At 36.4% G+C, this 17,716-nt stretch overlaps 1 protein-coding gene across 1 annotated transcript in view; it reads left to right on the top strand.

The window, feature by feature from the left end:
- Positions 1–10,953, top strand: part of LOC131403875 (5'-3' exoribonuclease 2-like) — a gene marked incomplete at its 5' end in the record, with an annotated part of 29,255 nt that extends 18,302 nt beyond the window's left edge. Inside the window, 6 exon segments of the mRNA XM_058538111.1 lie at positions 2,050–2,185; positions 3,698–3,805; positions 3,897–3,986; positions 4,664–4,736; positions 9,557–9,640; positions 10,832–10,953. Of these exon segments, the coding sequence (XP_058394094.1) occupies positions 2,050–2,185; positions 3,698–3,805; positions 3,897–3,986; positions 4,664–4,736; positions 9,557–9,640; positions 10,832–10,953 (613 nt within the window).
- Positions 10,954–17,716: the final 6,763 nt, after the last annotated feature.

The raw sequence follows: 17,716 nt of genomic DNA, 5'->3' as shown, positions 1-17,716 counted from the left end.
TCTGAGACCAGGCACTAGATCGGCTAGACATGAGGTGTTTAGCTCTATGTGATCTGAATGTTACTGTTATGAGATTAAATTTTCAAGCTGCTTAACCCAGAAAGTTGTTACATTTGGTTACTTGATATAGTTTGTTTTAATCATCTCAATTGAAAAGTTTCTTCTTTAAAATGAAATATGCAAAAAGCTTTTGGTTAAGAGATAAATGTATTTTTAAAAACCACGAACTTGCATATGCACAACTATATTTCATGACAGAGAAGTTTCCCATTAGCTATATACTTAAAATTTATAATAGGAAAATTGGATTCTTTAATTTATACAGAAGTTTGAGATCATTATATAATAAGATTTAACAGCTTCTTGTGTGATTAAATCTGGATTTGAACCCTGGGCTCAAGTGCAAAGGGCCAACAACCTCAATAATTGTAACTCATTTAGAATTTTGCAAAATGATTTATTTCAAAGTTAAACAGTAGTGGTTCACAGCTCATGCTTCTTTTATAGGACGTGGATGATGTGTTTGTATTTATGATTAGAAACTTCAGAAGTGTGATGTCTGGTTCTGTATTTTCCCAACATCTTTTGATGTCAGATTCAGAGATCTGTGGTGACTTGTGATTGAGCATTTACCTGATCTGAGTTTTTATCCTCTGCTTCTGCAACTCTTGGAGTATATTTTTTGTTTTACCATGTAGCCATCATGGTCAATATCAGCTTAATAGTTAACTTGATTTTTTTAGTACTTTATTGTTTAATTTTGGTGCTGAAGATAATCAAAGTAGAATTGCTTCTATCAAGAAATGCTTGGAGTTCTTAGCATTTATTTCATTAATAGTTTCTGTAAAATAGTGATATTCAACATTATGGATAGGAGATATTTCTCCTAATTGATGTTCTGTAAATCTTTTGCGTGAGGGCAAAGTTAAAATTGGTATGGTGTAGGGGCCGGCACGGTGGCACAGCAGTTAAGTGTGCACACTCCGCTTCGGCGGCCTGGGGTTCACAGGTTCAACCGCTTGTCAACCCATGCTGTGGCGGCATCCCCTATAAAGTAAAGGAAGATGGGCATGGATGTTAGCCTAGGGCCAATCTTCCACAGCAAAAAGGGGGAGGATTGGCATTGGATGTTAGCTCAGGGCTGATCGTCCTCAAAAAAAAAATAAATAAAAAAAATTGATAAAGTGTATTCTGAAACATGACTGCAATTAATTAGTAAGATCTGGCACATGGTAGAAAAGAGCCCTTAATGGAGAATCATCCTGACGTTCTTGATCGTTCTTGATTTTTTTTTAGTATTCTTTGGCATCTTTAAATCTTTCAGAGATTGAGAAATGAGTACTTAAAAAAATAAAAAAATATACTTTGAGTGAAAATGTGGTTTTTCACATTGTATTTTCAGTGATTAATGAAAATTTAGTGAATTGATGACCTCCTTCTAAGTTTTACCAGAACGTGTGTGTGTGTGTGTGTGTCCGTGTCCTTCACTTATGCCAAGAACGCTTTGCTGAATGAGGGAGAAGGCCCAAGGATAGGGAGAGTAGGTATATACATAATTTCTGCCTGGCTTCTAGATTATTCTTTTTCAAAAAAGTAATTTAGTTGACTTTCTTTGTGTAATTTAGATATACTTTAACAAACTGAGGAACTTGAACTATATAAAATATCTTCAGTATTTGCATCTTCAAATGTAGTTGTAGAATTGTTCTACAATCAAAAAAACATGTAAAACAGTATGAAAATCTGAGCAAACAAGTGTTGTGTATCTACTTTAATAAATGGTTATTCTCTTTTTTTTTACTGTAGTTTTGTAATGATCTTTCTAGAATCAGTGTTTGAGTTTTTAACGTTTAACTATCTTTAAGTTGATAATAAATCCTGTGAAAGTGGACTTTTTAGAAATAATTAAATGAAGCTATGTTAATATTACTGTTTAACTTATTTACATTTTACCTGAATATTAAGTATAAATTGATTTGGATGATAAATTGGTAGCTAGTTACTGAAAGTGTATGAATTCAACATGAACTGGCTTTGCCTGATTTTTAGGCTTTGGGAAGCTGGTTGGAAGCAGCGGTACTACAAGAACAAATTTGACGTTGATGCAGCTAATGACAAATTCTGTCGTAAAGTTGTACAGTATTACGTTGAAGGGCTCTGCTGGGTTCTTTGATATTATTACCAGGTACAAAATGAATATTTTCCTCTAAATCTCTAGTTAATCATTTTAAGAAAATAGTTATTTCTATAATAGTGTGTGTTGTTGAGCTATATTCTGAAATTGAACCCAGACTCATATTTTCAAGCTTCCTATAAAGAAATTCATTACTTTAAATAAGATTTGTTTGTAAAGCCTTTGAAGCTCCTTAGGTGTTAATATATAAACGAAGCTAATTTTTGTTATGCTAAAGAATTTCAGCATTAAATAGTGTGGTTGACAGTACTTGGTCTTTAAAATTATTAAAGTTTATTGTTTTGTTTAATTGGAATAAAAAATAACAGAGTAACTAATACACAGTTGCTAAATGACTGAACAAAGGACAAAAGCCTGGAAAATAACTGGTAAGAATTTGAAAGGAATTTGAAGGATACCATTTCCTCCATATAGAGTAGTGATGTTACATGAAGTGCATTCTCATTGGAGTAATCTGTATCTGACTTAAAGCTTTTGAAAATGAGATGTCAGATTGGTGAGCGATTAGGCGGACATATAGGGGATTGTAGCACTGATAATACCTGGTTTCGTGCTTGGGGAGTGAAGCAAATTTGATGTGACTTGGGAATAGGTGAAGTTTGTTGGAAAGTAGAAAGTAATTTAATACACTAAGTATCAATTGTAAAATATTCTCATTTCGTGTTTTACTCCGACCCTCAACATTTTTCTCCCCAAAGCTCCCAGTACCTAGTTGTATATCCTAGTTGTAAATCCTTCTGGTTCTTGTATGTGGGACACCGCCTCAGCATGGCTTGATGAGCGATGAGTAGGTCCGAGCCCAGGATTCAAACCGGCGAACCCTGGGCCACTGAAGTGGAACGTGTGAACTTGACTGCTGTGCCACTGGGCCGGCTCTGACCCTCAGGATTTTAATTCACTAGGTGCAGAGTCAAAACTCATTTCAGGAAGGCTTCTCTTTTCTTTGAGTATAACTTACTGTTTTTTCTTTTTGCTTGGTTTACTTAAATATTTTTAAAGTAAAGAGAAAGTTGTCACATGAAAATATAATAGGGAATTGTAAAATGAAACTTTTGGCTCTTTTACTCTCAGTCACTCTTCTAGTGATGTCCCTTAGCCACCTGTACACTCAGTGAGTGTCAGCTGCAGTTGTTCTTCATTTTATGGGATGATAGCAGCTCTCGAGTTGGAAAGAAATGTCACCAAACACATTTTAAGGATAAAAACCTTCACCAAATTGTGTTTGTTAATATAAAGTTTGGTATTAACTACTGATTATTAAAGAGGCTTTGCAGTATTTTTTAAATCAAGGAGCCGTTGATACGAAGTAAAAGTTTAGATTTAATCCAAACATCTTTTAGGACTCATGGAAAAAAATTAATATATGGAATGTATACCAGAAGTCATATGTTTTATCAGTAAAATATTATATGTTGATAGTTTAATTTTTTTGTCTTTACCGTGTCCATCATTAACATAGATTTGTTTTTGTTGTTGTTTTTTGTTTGTTTTTACTGATTTTAGGGCTGTGCTTCCTGGAAGTGGTATTATCCATTTCATTGTGCACCATTTGCTGCAGACTTTGAAGGTATTGCAGACATGCCTTCTGATTTTGAGAAGGGTACTAAACCGGTAAGCTTGAGTATTTAGAGCCATAACATTTGTAGAATTTTGGCTTAGATAAAAATTGTGTCTTATCTTAAACGTTTTTTCTTTCTTGCAGTTTAAACCACTGGAACAACTTATGGGAGTTTTTCCAGCTGCAAGTGGTAACTTCCTGCCTCCATCGTGGCGGAAGCTCATGAGTGATCCTGTGAGTGTCTTAGTTTTTGAGTGTGTTGATAACTGGATTTTTGTCGTACATTTTGCTAGCACTAGTCACAATTGCTTTTGCATCTTATAGTTACAATAGTGAAGTCCAGAAACAAAGTAAAAGTATTTGGATTCTTCTGTATATTTTTTACTACTTTTTTTTCCCTGCTTTCCTTGGCCATCAGTACCCTACCCAGTAAATAAAATTGATATGTGTTTGGGAGAAATTCTTATAACAGTCATTTTGTTCTCAGCATACCTGTGAGTCATTATTTTTATTGGTTCCAGCCATGTGTGGTGGGTACCAGAGCATGAAGGCTGGTTTACCTGCAGTCACCGCTGCGTGTGTTTTGTGTCCTAGCTAGAAAGAGTGACACCCAGCTGAGAAGTAGGAATTATTAGAGTTAATAAACTCTTCACTGTCTTGGGCCCACAGTCGTCAGTTCTAAAATTCTTTTATAATAAGGCCTTTTTATTTTCATCTTTTAAAATAAAATTGTTAATTTTGTTTTTACTAGGCCCGGGATTAGTGACCTGATATCTTAATAACATTTTTTAAAAGGAGTGAAACTTCATTTTCTTATCAGGCCTGATAACTTGAATGAAAGTTGTATCAAATTCTTTATAACAGAAATATGTGACTTTTGTTTTGAATCTTTGCTTTTCTCCCTGATACAGGATTCTAGTATAATTGACTTCTACCCTGAAGATTTTGCTGTTGATTTAAATGGGAAGAAATATGCCTGGCAAGGTAAAATTTAGACATTATTCCTTTTTGTTAAAATAATTTTCTCCTTTTGGTAAACTGTAAGCAGACATGATTTATGGGATGAAAGAATTTCTGTAAAAGATAAGTATTTTAAAGATTATATGTGAAATTTTGATATTTTTTCATCTAACCTGGGATTAGCAATGATTAACAGTAATTTTAATAGTAGCATTTTGATAAACAGTAAATTGAGTTGAAATAGATTAATGATTATATCTTTTGTCTCCTTTGTGATTAATTAATGGGATGTGGGACATGCTCCTTCCATCAGTAGCTCATTGACACCTTGTGAGGTTGCTGAGAGTTGTAGAAACATGAAGTGTCCACGTGGAGATTCACTTATACTCCATGGAAACTTTTGAAAAAAGTATTAGAAATTTCGTTTAAATACTTGGCATTAATCATTACTTAAAGTTTATTTATTATTTACATATCTATTTTCTCATTCCTTCTGTTCACAGATTTTGTAAGAATGACAATATAAAATTAGTACTAAATTTAAGGTACTGTTTATCACTCACCAAATGTGTGATGATGACTGAATGTAAAACACAGTGGAGAAGTCTCTCACACAGTGAGCCAACGATTATTTCACACCTAAGCCCCTTTCAGCAAATTATTTTAACCTTTTCTTCCACCATATATTTTTGTAGGATAATAAGCAGTTTGGTAAAATCATGTTTTCACTCTTTTTCCTTTATTATTCCCTGTGATGCAGATGACCAGTAAAATGACTCAAAGAGAATTGTGGCACAAAGGGGGATAAATAATAATTTATAAATTGAAAATCATTATTTTATGAGATTTTAGGGTTGAGTTTTGGTTATGTAGTAACAGAAATTTCATATTACCTTAATGGAATGATAATGAGAATTGCAGCCTATTGATTGGGGTTGTGTAAGTGTTGTGGTCTGTGGTCATATTTTGTTATATGTAAGTGGATTGGGGCCTTAGGTTGTTTTTGAACGTGTTTTGTGGAGGATGTTTTGATTAAACTGGAAGGAGAAGAGACATAGGAGAATGGGAGGCAGTAAAGTAATAATATAAATACATAAATAAGTAAATATATTTATGTAAGTGTTTGTTAAATAAATCCTTGCCTGGATTTTTTAAATAAATAAGTAAATATATAAGCATGCAGATGACTTGCTGAGTATATCAATGTAGTATAAATCATCCAGAGGAAAAGGAAGGCAATGCACGACAGTTAGAGTTTCTCCACATCCTTGCCAAGATTTGTTATTTTCTGTTTTTTGATAGTAGCCATCCTAATGGGTGTGCAGTGGTGATCACTGTGTTTTTGCTTTCTGTTTTCCTAATGATTAGTGATGTTGAACCTTTTTTTCATGTGCTTATTGGCTATTTCTGTCTCTTCTTTGGAGAAATATCTATTCAAGTCCCTTGCCTATTTTTGAATTGGGTTTTTGTTGTATTGTAGGAATACTTTATATATTCTGGACACTAATCTCTTATCAGATATATGATTTGCATGTATTTTCTCCCATTGTGTGGGTTGTCTTTTCACTTTGTTGATAGTGTCCTTTGATGCACAAAAGTTTTTAATTTTGATGAAGTCTAATTTTTGTTGTGTTGTTTGGTGGTGGTTGCCTGTGCTTTTGATGTCATATCCAAGAAATCATTGCCAAATCCAATGTCATGAAGCTTCCTCCCTGTTTTCTTCTAAGAGTTTTCTAGTTTTAGCTTACATTTAGGTCTTTGATCCATCTTGAGTTCATTTTTGTATATGGTATAAAGTAAGGGTCTAATTTCATTCTTTTGTGTGTGGATGTCCATTTTCCCAGCACCATTTGTTGAAAAGACTGCCCTTACCCCATTGAATGGTCTTGGCACCCTTGTTGAAAGTCATTTGACCATGTATGTGAGGGTTTATTTTTGGGCTCTCTATTCACTTGGTCAATATGTCTGTTCTTGTGCCAGTCAGTACCGAACTGTTTTAATTACTGTATCTTTGTAGTAAGTTTTGAAATCAGGAGGTGGGAGTCCTCCAACTTTATTTTTATTTTTTAAGATTGTTTTGGCTATTTGGGGTCTCTTGAGATTCCAGATGAATTTTAGGATGGGTTTAAACTCAGACCTTTAATATTTCTATATTTTTATATGTTATATAAATATTTTTATTTATTAGACTGTAGCAAGAACACATCTTTCTTGAGATAAAATTTAGTACTATTAGGAGATAGTCATTTCTGCATATGTCTTTAAAACTTATCGGAAGTCATGATAATAAGTAAGTTCTTGTCTAAGTAAGTTCTTGTCTAAGTTGAGTACATCTTATTTTTTTTTTAATTTTTTTTTTTAATTTTTTTATTTTTCCCCCAAAGCCCCAGTAGATAGTTGTATGTCATAGTTGCACATCCTTCTAGTGGCTGTATGTGGGACGCGGCCTCAGCATGGCCGGAGAAGCAGTGCGTCGGTGCGCGCCCGGGATCCGAACCCCAGGCCGCCAGTAGCGGAGCGCGCGCACTTAACCGCTAAGCCACGGGGCCGGCCCAAGTTGAGTACATCTTAAAATGATAGAAGATAAAATATATCTGGGTACTTTTTCAACATTTATTGAACATATGTTTTTGCAATGTTGTGTTTTCATAATATTTGCTTAGTATGTATTAAAGGAATATAGCATAGTCATTTCAAATGCTGTATTTTCTACATAAACAGAGAATTTAAGTAATTTGATCAAAGTCACACAGTGGCAGCACTGAGATCTGAACCTGGAGAGCATGGCCACTGTGTTTACCTAAGTATTACCACTGCTTGGGCTGCCTCTGTGTTGTTGAGAGGATTGAATGAGCTAATGCGTGTAACATGGTAAATCAGTGGGAAAAAAGTAGGAAAGAGTAGCTGCTGTTGCCATTGTTACTGTCAGCTCCCTCTCAGGCACGACCGTCATCACATCTGGGTGTAAGACACTCCTTCCTACCCTGGCCAGGAAGACTGATTTTAGCTTAATAACCTTATTGCTGTCATTAGCACTGCAGGTTGCTTACTGTTTGGAGTAAGATTCTGGAGTTGATATTGAAGGAAAGTCTTTCTGATGATTTGTTTAAATCCTAAATCTAGTAGGTAGAAAACAAAAGCTAGATAATGTAGTTTTGCATGATACAGATTTTGTTAAGTGTATGACTAAATAAAACTTGACCACTGCCTAGGTTTTTTCTACATAAGTGTTTACCGGTAATGGATAAATAGCCTTACTCAGATGATGGATGTTAATAATCCTTGAAATCACTTTTTGGACCTTCAGAATTCACACTAGAACCTAGTTTCTTTTTAACTTTAAAAAATCTATATATTCCCCTACTAGGTAGTCAAATTGAACATGTTTCCTAATTTTGAAAATATGGTAGCTAAATAATTTAAAGACAACTTTGGAAACCTTTCATTTCTCATCATTTTAAGGGGAACAGTCACAAATACAGCAGTTTTGAGTGGCAGTAGTTTCAAAATTATTTAGCTCTAGTCAGCATTCCTCGTTATTTATCTTAAAATTTTTATTTAGCCAAAATACTATTTATAATATATATAATAATATACAGCAGAATATATATATGCTTCAATAACTTTGCATGTTTTTGTAGTAATAGATAATTGTATTCCAGTGTGATTCTTTGAAAATTATGCGTGTAGGTCCAAATAATGACCTTAATTCCAGCACACTCCCGAGGACAGTTTTCAGCCTAAAAATGAACAGCCACTATTCTACATGCCCTCCCGGGGAGAAAGTTATTTAAACAAGTCTAAAAATTTTTTGTATATAAATTATTAGGTTTTTTTTTTTTTCTCTCTCTTTTTTTTTTTTTTTTTGGTGAGGAGATCAGCCCTGTGCTAACATCCGCCAATCCTCCTCTTTTTTTGCTGAGGGAGACGGCCCTGGGCTAACATCTGTACCCATCTTCCTCCACTTTATATGGGACGCCGCCACAGCATGGCTTGCCAAGCAGTGTGTCGGTGCGCGCCCAGGATCCGAACCAGCGAACCCCGGGCCCCGCAGCGGAGCGCGCGCACTTAACCGCTTGCGCCACCGGGCCGGCCCCTAGGTTTTTTTTTTTTAAATAATTTTATTTATTTATTTATTTTTCCCCAAAGCCCCAGTAGATAGTTGTATGTCATAGTTGCACAGCCTTTTAGTTGCTGTATGTGGGATGCGGCCTCAGCATGGCCGGAGAAGCGGTGTGTCGGTGCGCGCCCGGGATCCGAACCCGGGCCGCCAGCAGTAGAGCGCGTGCACTTAACCAGTAAGCCACGGGGCCGGCCCTAATTATTAGGTTTTAAAATGTAAACAGAATACTATGCAATTTTAGAGCTGAAAGAGACATTCTACATATTCCAGTTGAACAGACCTTCTGAGTATTTTGGTTGAATGATCTCTTTTTACAAAAGAAGAAACCAAGTCCTAGAAAGATAAAGGGATATGCTCAAGCCCTTAGGAGATTACTGGCTTGCCCGAAGGCATCCTAGTAAATAAGTAAGGTGAGAACATAGACCGGTGTCCAGGTGGCCACTTGTTCATTTAATTTAAAAATTTTGTCATCACAGAGTAAAGATTCAGCAAACGTGGTTTTCCATATGAACCCTTTTAAAGATGGAAAACAAATAGAATTTTTTCTTCTACCACAACGGGGAAGTATTTCTATCTGAAATTTGGCTAAATAGAGTTCATTTCCAAAATGTTTTTATATCAGCAGGGAAATTCTACTAGAAATGTTTATATGGACCAACAGTAGTTGAAATTTAGGTGATCCTAATAGCTGGGCTGCTTGGTGTGCATTTGTCTCCCCAAGGTGTTGCTCTGTTGCCGTTCGTGGATGAGCGAAGGCTGCGAGCTGCCCTAGAAGAGGTATACCCAGACCTCACTCCAGAAGAGAGTAAGAATCATACTTCCACTTGGTCGACATTGAGTCTGTGTAATAGAGACTTTACATTTCCTTGTAAAATTAGACCTTTTTTTTCATTTGTCAAATTTCCCATAAAGGAAGCATAAATCATTGATTTTACTTCTTTATGACAAAAGTTAACTTTGCTTCTTAAAATTTACTATCCATAAGTTGCATAGTAATTAAATAAAATTTTTAACTTACAAGTGTTTGTTAAATTTATTAAAAAGCAATACTTCAAGAATATCTTCTGACTTTTTGATTCTTTTGTTTTTTTTTTGGTGAGGAAGATTAACCCTGAGCTAACATCTGTCGTCAGTCCTCCTCTTTTTGCTGAGCACGATTGGCCCTGAGCTAACATTCGTGCCCATCTTCCTCTACTTTATACGTGGGACACCTGCCACAGCATGGCTTGATAAGTGGTGGTCTGCGCCCAGGATCCGAAACTGTGAAACCCTGGGCCACCAAAGTGGAGTGTGCTAATTTAACCACTACAGCACCCGGCAGGCCCAAGACTTTGATTCTTGTATAATATGCATACACAAAAGTATTTTTGCATGTTGGGAGGGTATTATTAATTTCCTCCATCTCCCTTCTTCCCTTCATCCCCACCAAATAACAATAACTTTGCTTGAAAGGTTAGGTTGAAACAAAAGCATTTGCCCTCATATTGCTAACTTGAAATGTTATTTTACACAAAAAGTGGCATTTTGTCGTTAAGACTGACAGTTAAAAGTATTGGGAAATTGTAAAGCTGGGCTTTGTTGGAAAATTTATTTAATACTAGTATAATAAACCTATAGAAATAATTATGAACCATCCATAGAATAATCTTTGTTATTAGATGATGCAATTTATTTGTATTTCCTCAGAGAATGTCTATATGTTTCTTATAGTAAGAAATTAAGTTCTGTATAAATAAGAAAACTTTGTCCCTTATCTTGCAAGACTATATTCAGGTATCTTTTAGGGATAATTTTTTCTGATAGTCATTGATCTTCGAAACTTTATTGTCAAAGCTTTGTTTCTTCTACAGAGATGCATCACACATTTAGGTCTATTATTTTTTGTAAACTTTATAATTAAGTTTTTAAAATTTAGGTGCTTCCTATTTTACTCTCATAAAAGTTGCTTTTGTAGGTATAATGGTTAGATCTTTATTCTTTTCTTCCTTTCCCCCAGCTAGAAGAAATAGTCTTGGAGGCGATGTCTTATTTGTGGGGAAACATCACCCACTGCACGACTTCGTTTTAGAGCTGTATCAGACAGGTTCCACAGAGATATGGTCTTTTTTGCCATCATGAAGTGTTTTCAGTTAGTTAATTATTTGGTTAATTAATTGAGAATGCATTTAAAAATTTTTGGTAAAGTAGAAAAAAAATTTACCATTTTAACTGTTTTTAAGTATATAAAATTCTGTGGCATTAAGTCCATTCACCATGTTGTGCAACCATCACCGCTATCCATTTCCAGAACTTTTTCATCTTCCCAGATAGAAACTGTATACCCATTAAACAATATTAAACAATACTTCTCCCTTCTCCGCTCCTCCCAGCCTCTAGTAATCTCTCTTCTATTTGCTGTCCCTATGAATTTGCCTCTTCTTGGTACCTCATATAAGTAGAATCATGCAGTATTTGTCCTCTTGTGTCTGGCTTATTTCACTTAGCATAATGTATTCAGGGTACATCCATGTTGTAGCATGTGTCAGAATTTCATTCCTTTTATGGCTGAATAATACTCCATTTTGTGTACATACGCCATTTTGTTTATCCATTCATCTGTTGATGAGAACTTGGGTTGCTTCCACTTTCTGGCTATTAAGAATAATGCTACTGTAAACATCGGTGTCCAAGTATGTGTTTGAGTCCCTGATTTCCATTCTTTTGGATATAGAATCAGGAATGCATTTTTCCACAGCCAGTGGGTGTACCACCTGAACTATGTCATGGGATTCAAGGAAAGTTTTCTTTGGATGAAGAAGCCATTCTTCCAGATCAGTAAGCATTCATTTGTGTCTAATTGGGTCAACTAGGAGGAAGTTTAGTTAGCATCTTTTTCCTTGTTGCCTAAATGTTTTATTTTCTGGTAATAGTGAGGAAACAAAATAACAACAACAGAAATCTGCTGGGCTAAAAAAGACTTTGCGTCAAAGCCCAGCTCTTCAGCATAGTAGCTCTGTCAGAGCTGTGACATGTCTGAGCTGTGACATGTCTGACAGAGCTACTATGTTAAAGAGCTGGGCTTTGATGCCAAGTGCGGGGAGCCCTGGAGGTCCCTAGGGAGATCCACAAGGTCAAAACTATTTCCATAATAATACTAAGATGTTATGATCTTATTTCCTTTTGTTGCTCTCTTTCTTTCTTGAGTGTACAGTGGAGTTTTCCAGAGGCTAAATGTAATGTGATATCTCAAGGGACTGAATCAGAAGCAGATAAGACAATCCATCTATTAAGATAGATATCAAGCCAGATATTAAAAAAATTTTAAAAAATGTAAAACAATGACACTTCTCATTTATTTTTGTTTTACTTTGTAAAATAGTTTTTCATAAAAAAACGTTATGTTGACTAAATATCTGTGTATGTTGTGTAATCTATTACTGTTATCTTTAAATTAGTATTTTTAAAAGATTTTCAGATTTCTTAATTAATTTCTTAATTTTCAATTAAAATTAACCTTAATTTTTAATAGGTAAATACTGATTGACATAACCAACATAAACAAAAGCTCTTTGAGGTCCTCAGTTTTTAAGAGTGTAAGGGGGTTCTGAGATCAGAGTTTGAGAACTGCTGCTCAAGGGTATATATCGAGGAATAGAATTTTGCTAATGAAAGATGTATCTTCATCTTTTCTGGATAATGTCGGGTGGTTTTCCAAAGTGATTACACTATTTTATAATTTCAGTGACTGTTTGTGAGAGATCTTGTTGCTGTACATTCTTGCAAACCCTTGAAATTGTCACTGCCTTAGTTTTTGTCAATCTAGTGGATGCCTGTTGGCACCTTGTGGTTTACAGTTGTGTTTCTCTGATTCCTAATGAAATTGAATGCCATGTGGTATATTTATTAACCGCTTGGTTTTCCTCGTTTATGAAGTACCTATTCTCTTTTTCTATTCACTTGTCTGTTCCCCCAACCCCTCCTCATGGTTTGTTGGTATTCTTTACAAATTTTGTAATAAGCCCTTTGCCCATAATAGTTCTCTGTTAATGAGCTTACAAACAAGGAAGATGGGGTCCTTTTTTAAAGATATAAATGATCATATTTTGTTGGTGCATTTTAATGATTTCTCTTTCCTAAAGCAACATCTTACTTCCACTTAGCAAAAAGGTTACAATTTACGAATAGATAATTCTTCTCTTCTTTCTCTTTAGAATAGTGTGTTCTCCTGTTCCCATGTTACGGGATCTGACACAGAATGCTGCAATCAGGTCATTTTTCCAAAATACGTGACATTCGCCCAAAACACAGCTCTGAGCTTGCAAATAAGTTTAAGATGACCTCTGACTCACAAGGAAATGGCAGCACAAGGAAATGCACCAGTGCTTTGAGATTGGGGAGTCCCTGTATTGCAGACCTCAGAGCAGAGCCTCTTGACTTTAAATTATGTGTATTGTTAAGGTTACTGATTTAACAAGCTTGTTTCTCAGCTTTCTGGTTTCCCCTGACAACTTCCAGTTCTTCTGGGATTAGGCAAGTGGGAGGTAGGAAGTAGGAGTTTCTAGGGATAGTTTGCCATATAGGAGCAAACAGACCTCTACACCCCAGAGGCCCACACAGCGTCACTGTATTATAACAGGTTGTTTTAATTATGTTATAGTTGTGGCCCTGCAGAGTTTAAAAAGCAGACTGTGGGCTGGCCCCGTGGCTTAGCGGTTAAGTGCGCGCGCTCTGCTGCTGGCGGCCCGGGTTCGGATCCCGGGTGCACACCGACGCACCACTTCTCTGGCCATGCTGAGGCGGCGTCCCACATACAGCAACTAGAAGGATGTGCAGCTATGACATACAACTATCTACTGGGGCTTTGGGGGAAAAAATAAATACAATAAAATTTAAAAAGCAGACTGTTATATGCTTGATCTTGGTTAAGTTGAGATAGAATGAATTTGTGGAAATTTTTATCAATAATTATTATAAACTTAAAGGGCTAATTTCTGCTATCTGAATAACTTATTTATAGTTCATTTCTTCAATGGTAATAGCATTTTCTATTGAGCAAAAATAATGTAAAATATAATATGACTTTAGAATAAAAATCAACCAACTTACCTACTCATTTGTGTAATTATTGTATATAATTACTAATCTTGATGGCAGGGTTTATGTTGTCATTTTCTTCAATGTTTAGGCAAGACTAAGGCAAACACATTCTAGTAATTCAAGTGTTTCATAAAAGCCTGCTTGGGAAGGCTATTCCTGAATCCTCCTTTCCCGCTCATTATTGCTTTCACTCTCAAGAAATAGTTTAGATTCTACTTAGATTTCTCATTGTGAAGTATAGGCATATTTATTTTCCTGTCTTTAATGGATTTAGATAGCAACTGCGATTCTAGAAAGTCTTTTATTTCAGGAAAACTGTGGGGAATTTGGAAAATCTTCCTAGATGAGTTGCTTTTATTTATCTTTACACACAATTTTGTTTATCTTGACACACAATTTGTCCTGGCTGTTTGTGTTTGGGCTCTTTTGTTGAGGGTGGAGTTCAGAATTGTAAGCTGTGCTCCTGCACCCATCACGAACAGTCTGCTTCTGACAGATCCAGTGTGGACACTGCCTATTAATGCTTGGGGTCTGTGGCTGGCAGTGGTGCTGCGGCCCAGTGAATCCCACTGGTTCCCTCTTTGGATTGTCACTTGTTTGCTTGTGCTCCTCAATTTTTCTGCATGTTTTCGAGGGCCTTCCTCCCCAGCCCTTTGGAAATGGTTAATTCTACTTAACTTTCTAATTAGTTAGAGAGACTTGCCCAAGGGAAGAGTTACAAAATTGACAGATCCTGGAGTTTTTGTTTGTATGATGTTATTGTTGTTGGTTTTTTTCCTGAGCCTGAAGGGGCCTTTGGTATTATTTGGCGTCCACTGCCAAATACCACTGTTCACAATATTGTTAAATTTATAAAACAAATCCCAGATCTAGGTGCATATTTAGGTCTATATTGAAAATAACTTCATAATAAAATTGATCTGAGTTAATTTCCGAGATTTGTGAAAGACCAAAGTTAACTTTGACTTTATGAGGGATTTTCAGTGTTTTCTCTGAGGGGTAATGTTGAGGCTGAGATCCAGTTTACTGCAGTTTTTTGTGTGTTTGTTTCGAGGCTTGTACATCCCAGTGTTGTGTCTGAGACTGCAGCCTCCAGTGCCAATTGCCAGTTATTTCTCTCTATTTTGACTCCTGGCATTTTTTTCCCTTCTCTGTTTGCATATGGTATTCCATTCCATATTTGAGAAGTTGTTTCCTCAGGTTGAATTTAGATGGGTTCTTCCCATTACATTAAGTCTTATCTGTAGTGTTGAGAAAGTATATTATAGACGTTATTGAAGTGTCTTAAGTTCACAGAAGGATCCTTAGAGCATACAGTCGGCTGTAACCTAGGAGATCTTTTTTTCTCTAATTCTGATTCCATAAATCATTCAATGTGTTAGTAACTCCACTTTGAATAGAACTGAGCTATCTCCCTTACTTTTCCTCATCCTGCTCTTCACCATTGTAATTTGCTTAGACATAATATTTTTAGAATAATTCTTTGTTAACTTTTAATATATAAAACCTGCATATGATTTTAAAATTACAGAAGAGTTATCTTCCCAGTGCAGCAAGCACAATTTTCTGTTCATCTGGAGGAGTACACACACGCGCACACACATACACCCCTTTGTTCTACCTCAAACTCAGTGCTCCAGACTGACGTCTTTGTCCTATGCCCGTCACCAGTTCTCCTTGCCAGTCTCTCCTTTGTGTCCCTGGGCCTCCTGTTTCCCCAGTTGCCCAGACTTGGGAGCCCATTATATGCTTTGGCTTCTCACTCTACATTACTCCCTTTATCTACACCACTGTTGTGGAATATTTTTTTCTTTCAAATTATTTTTCATATGTGGCTGTTCCCAGTGAGCCTGTTTTGTATTTTCTTCTCCTGAATTACTGTTGTGATCTCGCAGCTGCTTTATTTGATTCCACCTTCCCCCTGAATCTATTGGCTTATCTTTCTTAAACACTACTGGCCCTCAGAAATCTTTGGTTGCTCTGTAGTGCTGCTGGAATTACGCTCGTTTGCTTTTTCAAGGAAGGCCTTTTATAATTTGGCAGAGCCCTAGCTCTGTGTCTGAATCCCCACAGTTCTTCAAGGACGCTTGTTCCTTGCTACCCAGGTGGGTCCCTTCGGTATCCCATTGACCTCTATGCCTTCCTCCCATTGTTTGGAATGTTCTTCCCCTTTGTAGCCTTCATTGCTTTTCTTATCTTCTAAAAGGTAATCTATAATTTGTGTCATCTTTATATTTGTTATTTTCGTCAGTAGCATTGTTAGGTTTTTCTTTTTCTCTCATCGCACCTAGCATAGTTTTAAATCCATGTAAAAGCTCATTTGTTCATAGTGTTGGAACCAGTGTTTGCTAAAGTCTTCTAAGAGCCTAAACTTATTTCTTCAGGGGAGTATTTTCAAACTTTCTGTATTCACCTTTGGATGAATCAGGCAAAGGATAGAATGTTTCATCTCTTCAAGGAGATTTTTAAAAAATGTAATGTGTGTCAAGATAGATTTTTTTTTTTTTTTTTTTTTTGTGAGGAGGACCAGCCCTGAGCTAACATCCAATGCCAATCCTCCTCTTTTTTGCTGAGGAAGACTGGCCCTGGGCTAACATCCATACCCATCTTCCTCCACTTTATATGGGACGCCGCCACAGCATGGCTTGCCAAGCGGTGAGTCGGTGTGCACCCGGGATCCGAACCGGCGAACCCCGGGCCGCCGCAGCGGAACGTGCGCACTTAACCGCTTGCGCCACCGGGCTGGCCCCTGAAGATAGATTTTTTAATATAACCGTTACTGCAGTGTTTGTCAGGCTCATGGTTGCCGAGCAGATGACTGAGAACCAGACGCCTGCAGGAGGCGGAGCACATGCAGCCAGGAGCAGACTCGATGGTTGAAAACACTTGGGAGAGTTTAACTTTCACCGCATGTAATACTTCATAGGACGCTGCACTGGTTAACCTCTTCTGATAAAATGTCAAAAAATACATCTTAAGTCCTATAAAACTCTTTAAGTGTTTTAAAATATCAAGTCTATGAATTGTGACATCTTCCCTGCCAGAACAGTTTGCCTTGGTGTTGCTGATGTAGCTTTAATCGTGGAATGTATCTGGGAAAGGTAGAGTAAAAGTGAAACTTGATATTTGGAATTTTCTGCTTTCTTTGTGAAGTGTGCTAGTACTCTCAAACAATAATGATACTTAAAATAGCATTTCTAAGGTTAATTCTTAAAGTGAATTGAGTCAGAAAAAGGTGTCATACATTCTCTTCCTTTTCTATTGAGACTTGCTACAGTATTTTCTTACTAATAGTGTTTTAAGTGCTACTTGTGATACAAATAAAAGCACTGTTCAGTTTCCTTATTTTCAACCATGCTTAAGTTTTAAATTTTTATTTATTTTGTCCTGGGTGTGTTTATGAAGACAGACTCCTTTTATGTTGAGCCAGCAACTGATCAAAGAAGAATCAGTAAATATATATGAACTATTCAGTACTGCCTCGGATAAATGTAAGATGCTTAAGGGATACTAAAACGTATGCAGTATGTTTCCCATAAAAATAATTCATAATTAGAGATGCATTCAGTGTTCAACTACAGTGGCCACACGAGGTTCATGATGGACAGGAATGTGGTTGGATGATGTCTGGTAGGTAGTCGCCTGAGGATTCAGTAAGGTATCATGAAAAATTCTGGGAATAAGTGGAGTGAGGCTGGGTTATGAAGGACCTGGATAGATTGTCATAGGCAGTTTGACTTGATGTAAACTTGGTTTAGACCATTTGTTGGTTATTGAATTTGAAGAGCACAGGGAAATTTTAAGA

This window comes from Diceros bicornis, unplaced genomic scaffold, assembly GCF_020826845.1.
Source record: "Diceros bicornis minor isolate mBicDic1 unplaced genomic scaffold, mDicBic1.mat.cur scaffold_93_ctg1, whole genome shotgun sequence".
In the NCBI taxonomy this organism is placed as follows: Eukaryota; Metazoa; Chordata; class Mammalia; order Perissodactyla; family Rhinocerotidae; genus Diceros; species Diceros bicornis.
Note: the sequence above shows the minus strand (reverse complement) of the source record. Positions and strands in the feature narration are given on the sequence as shown.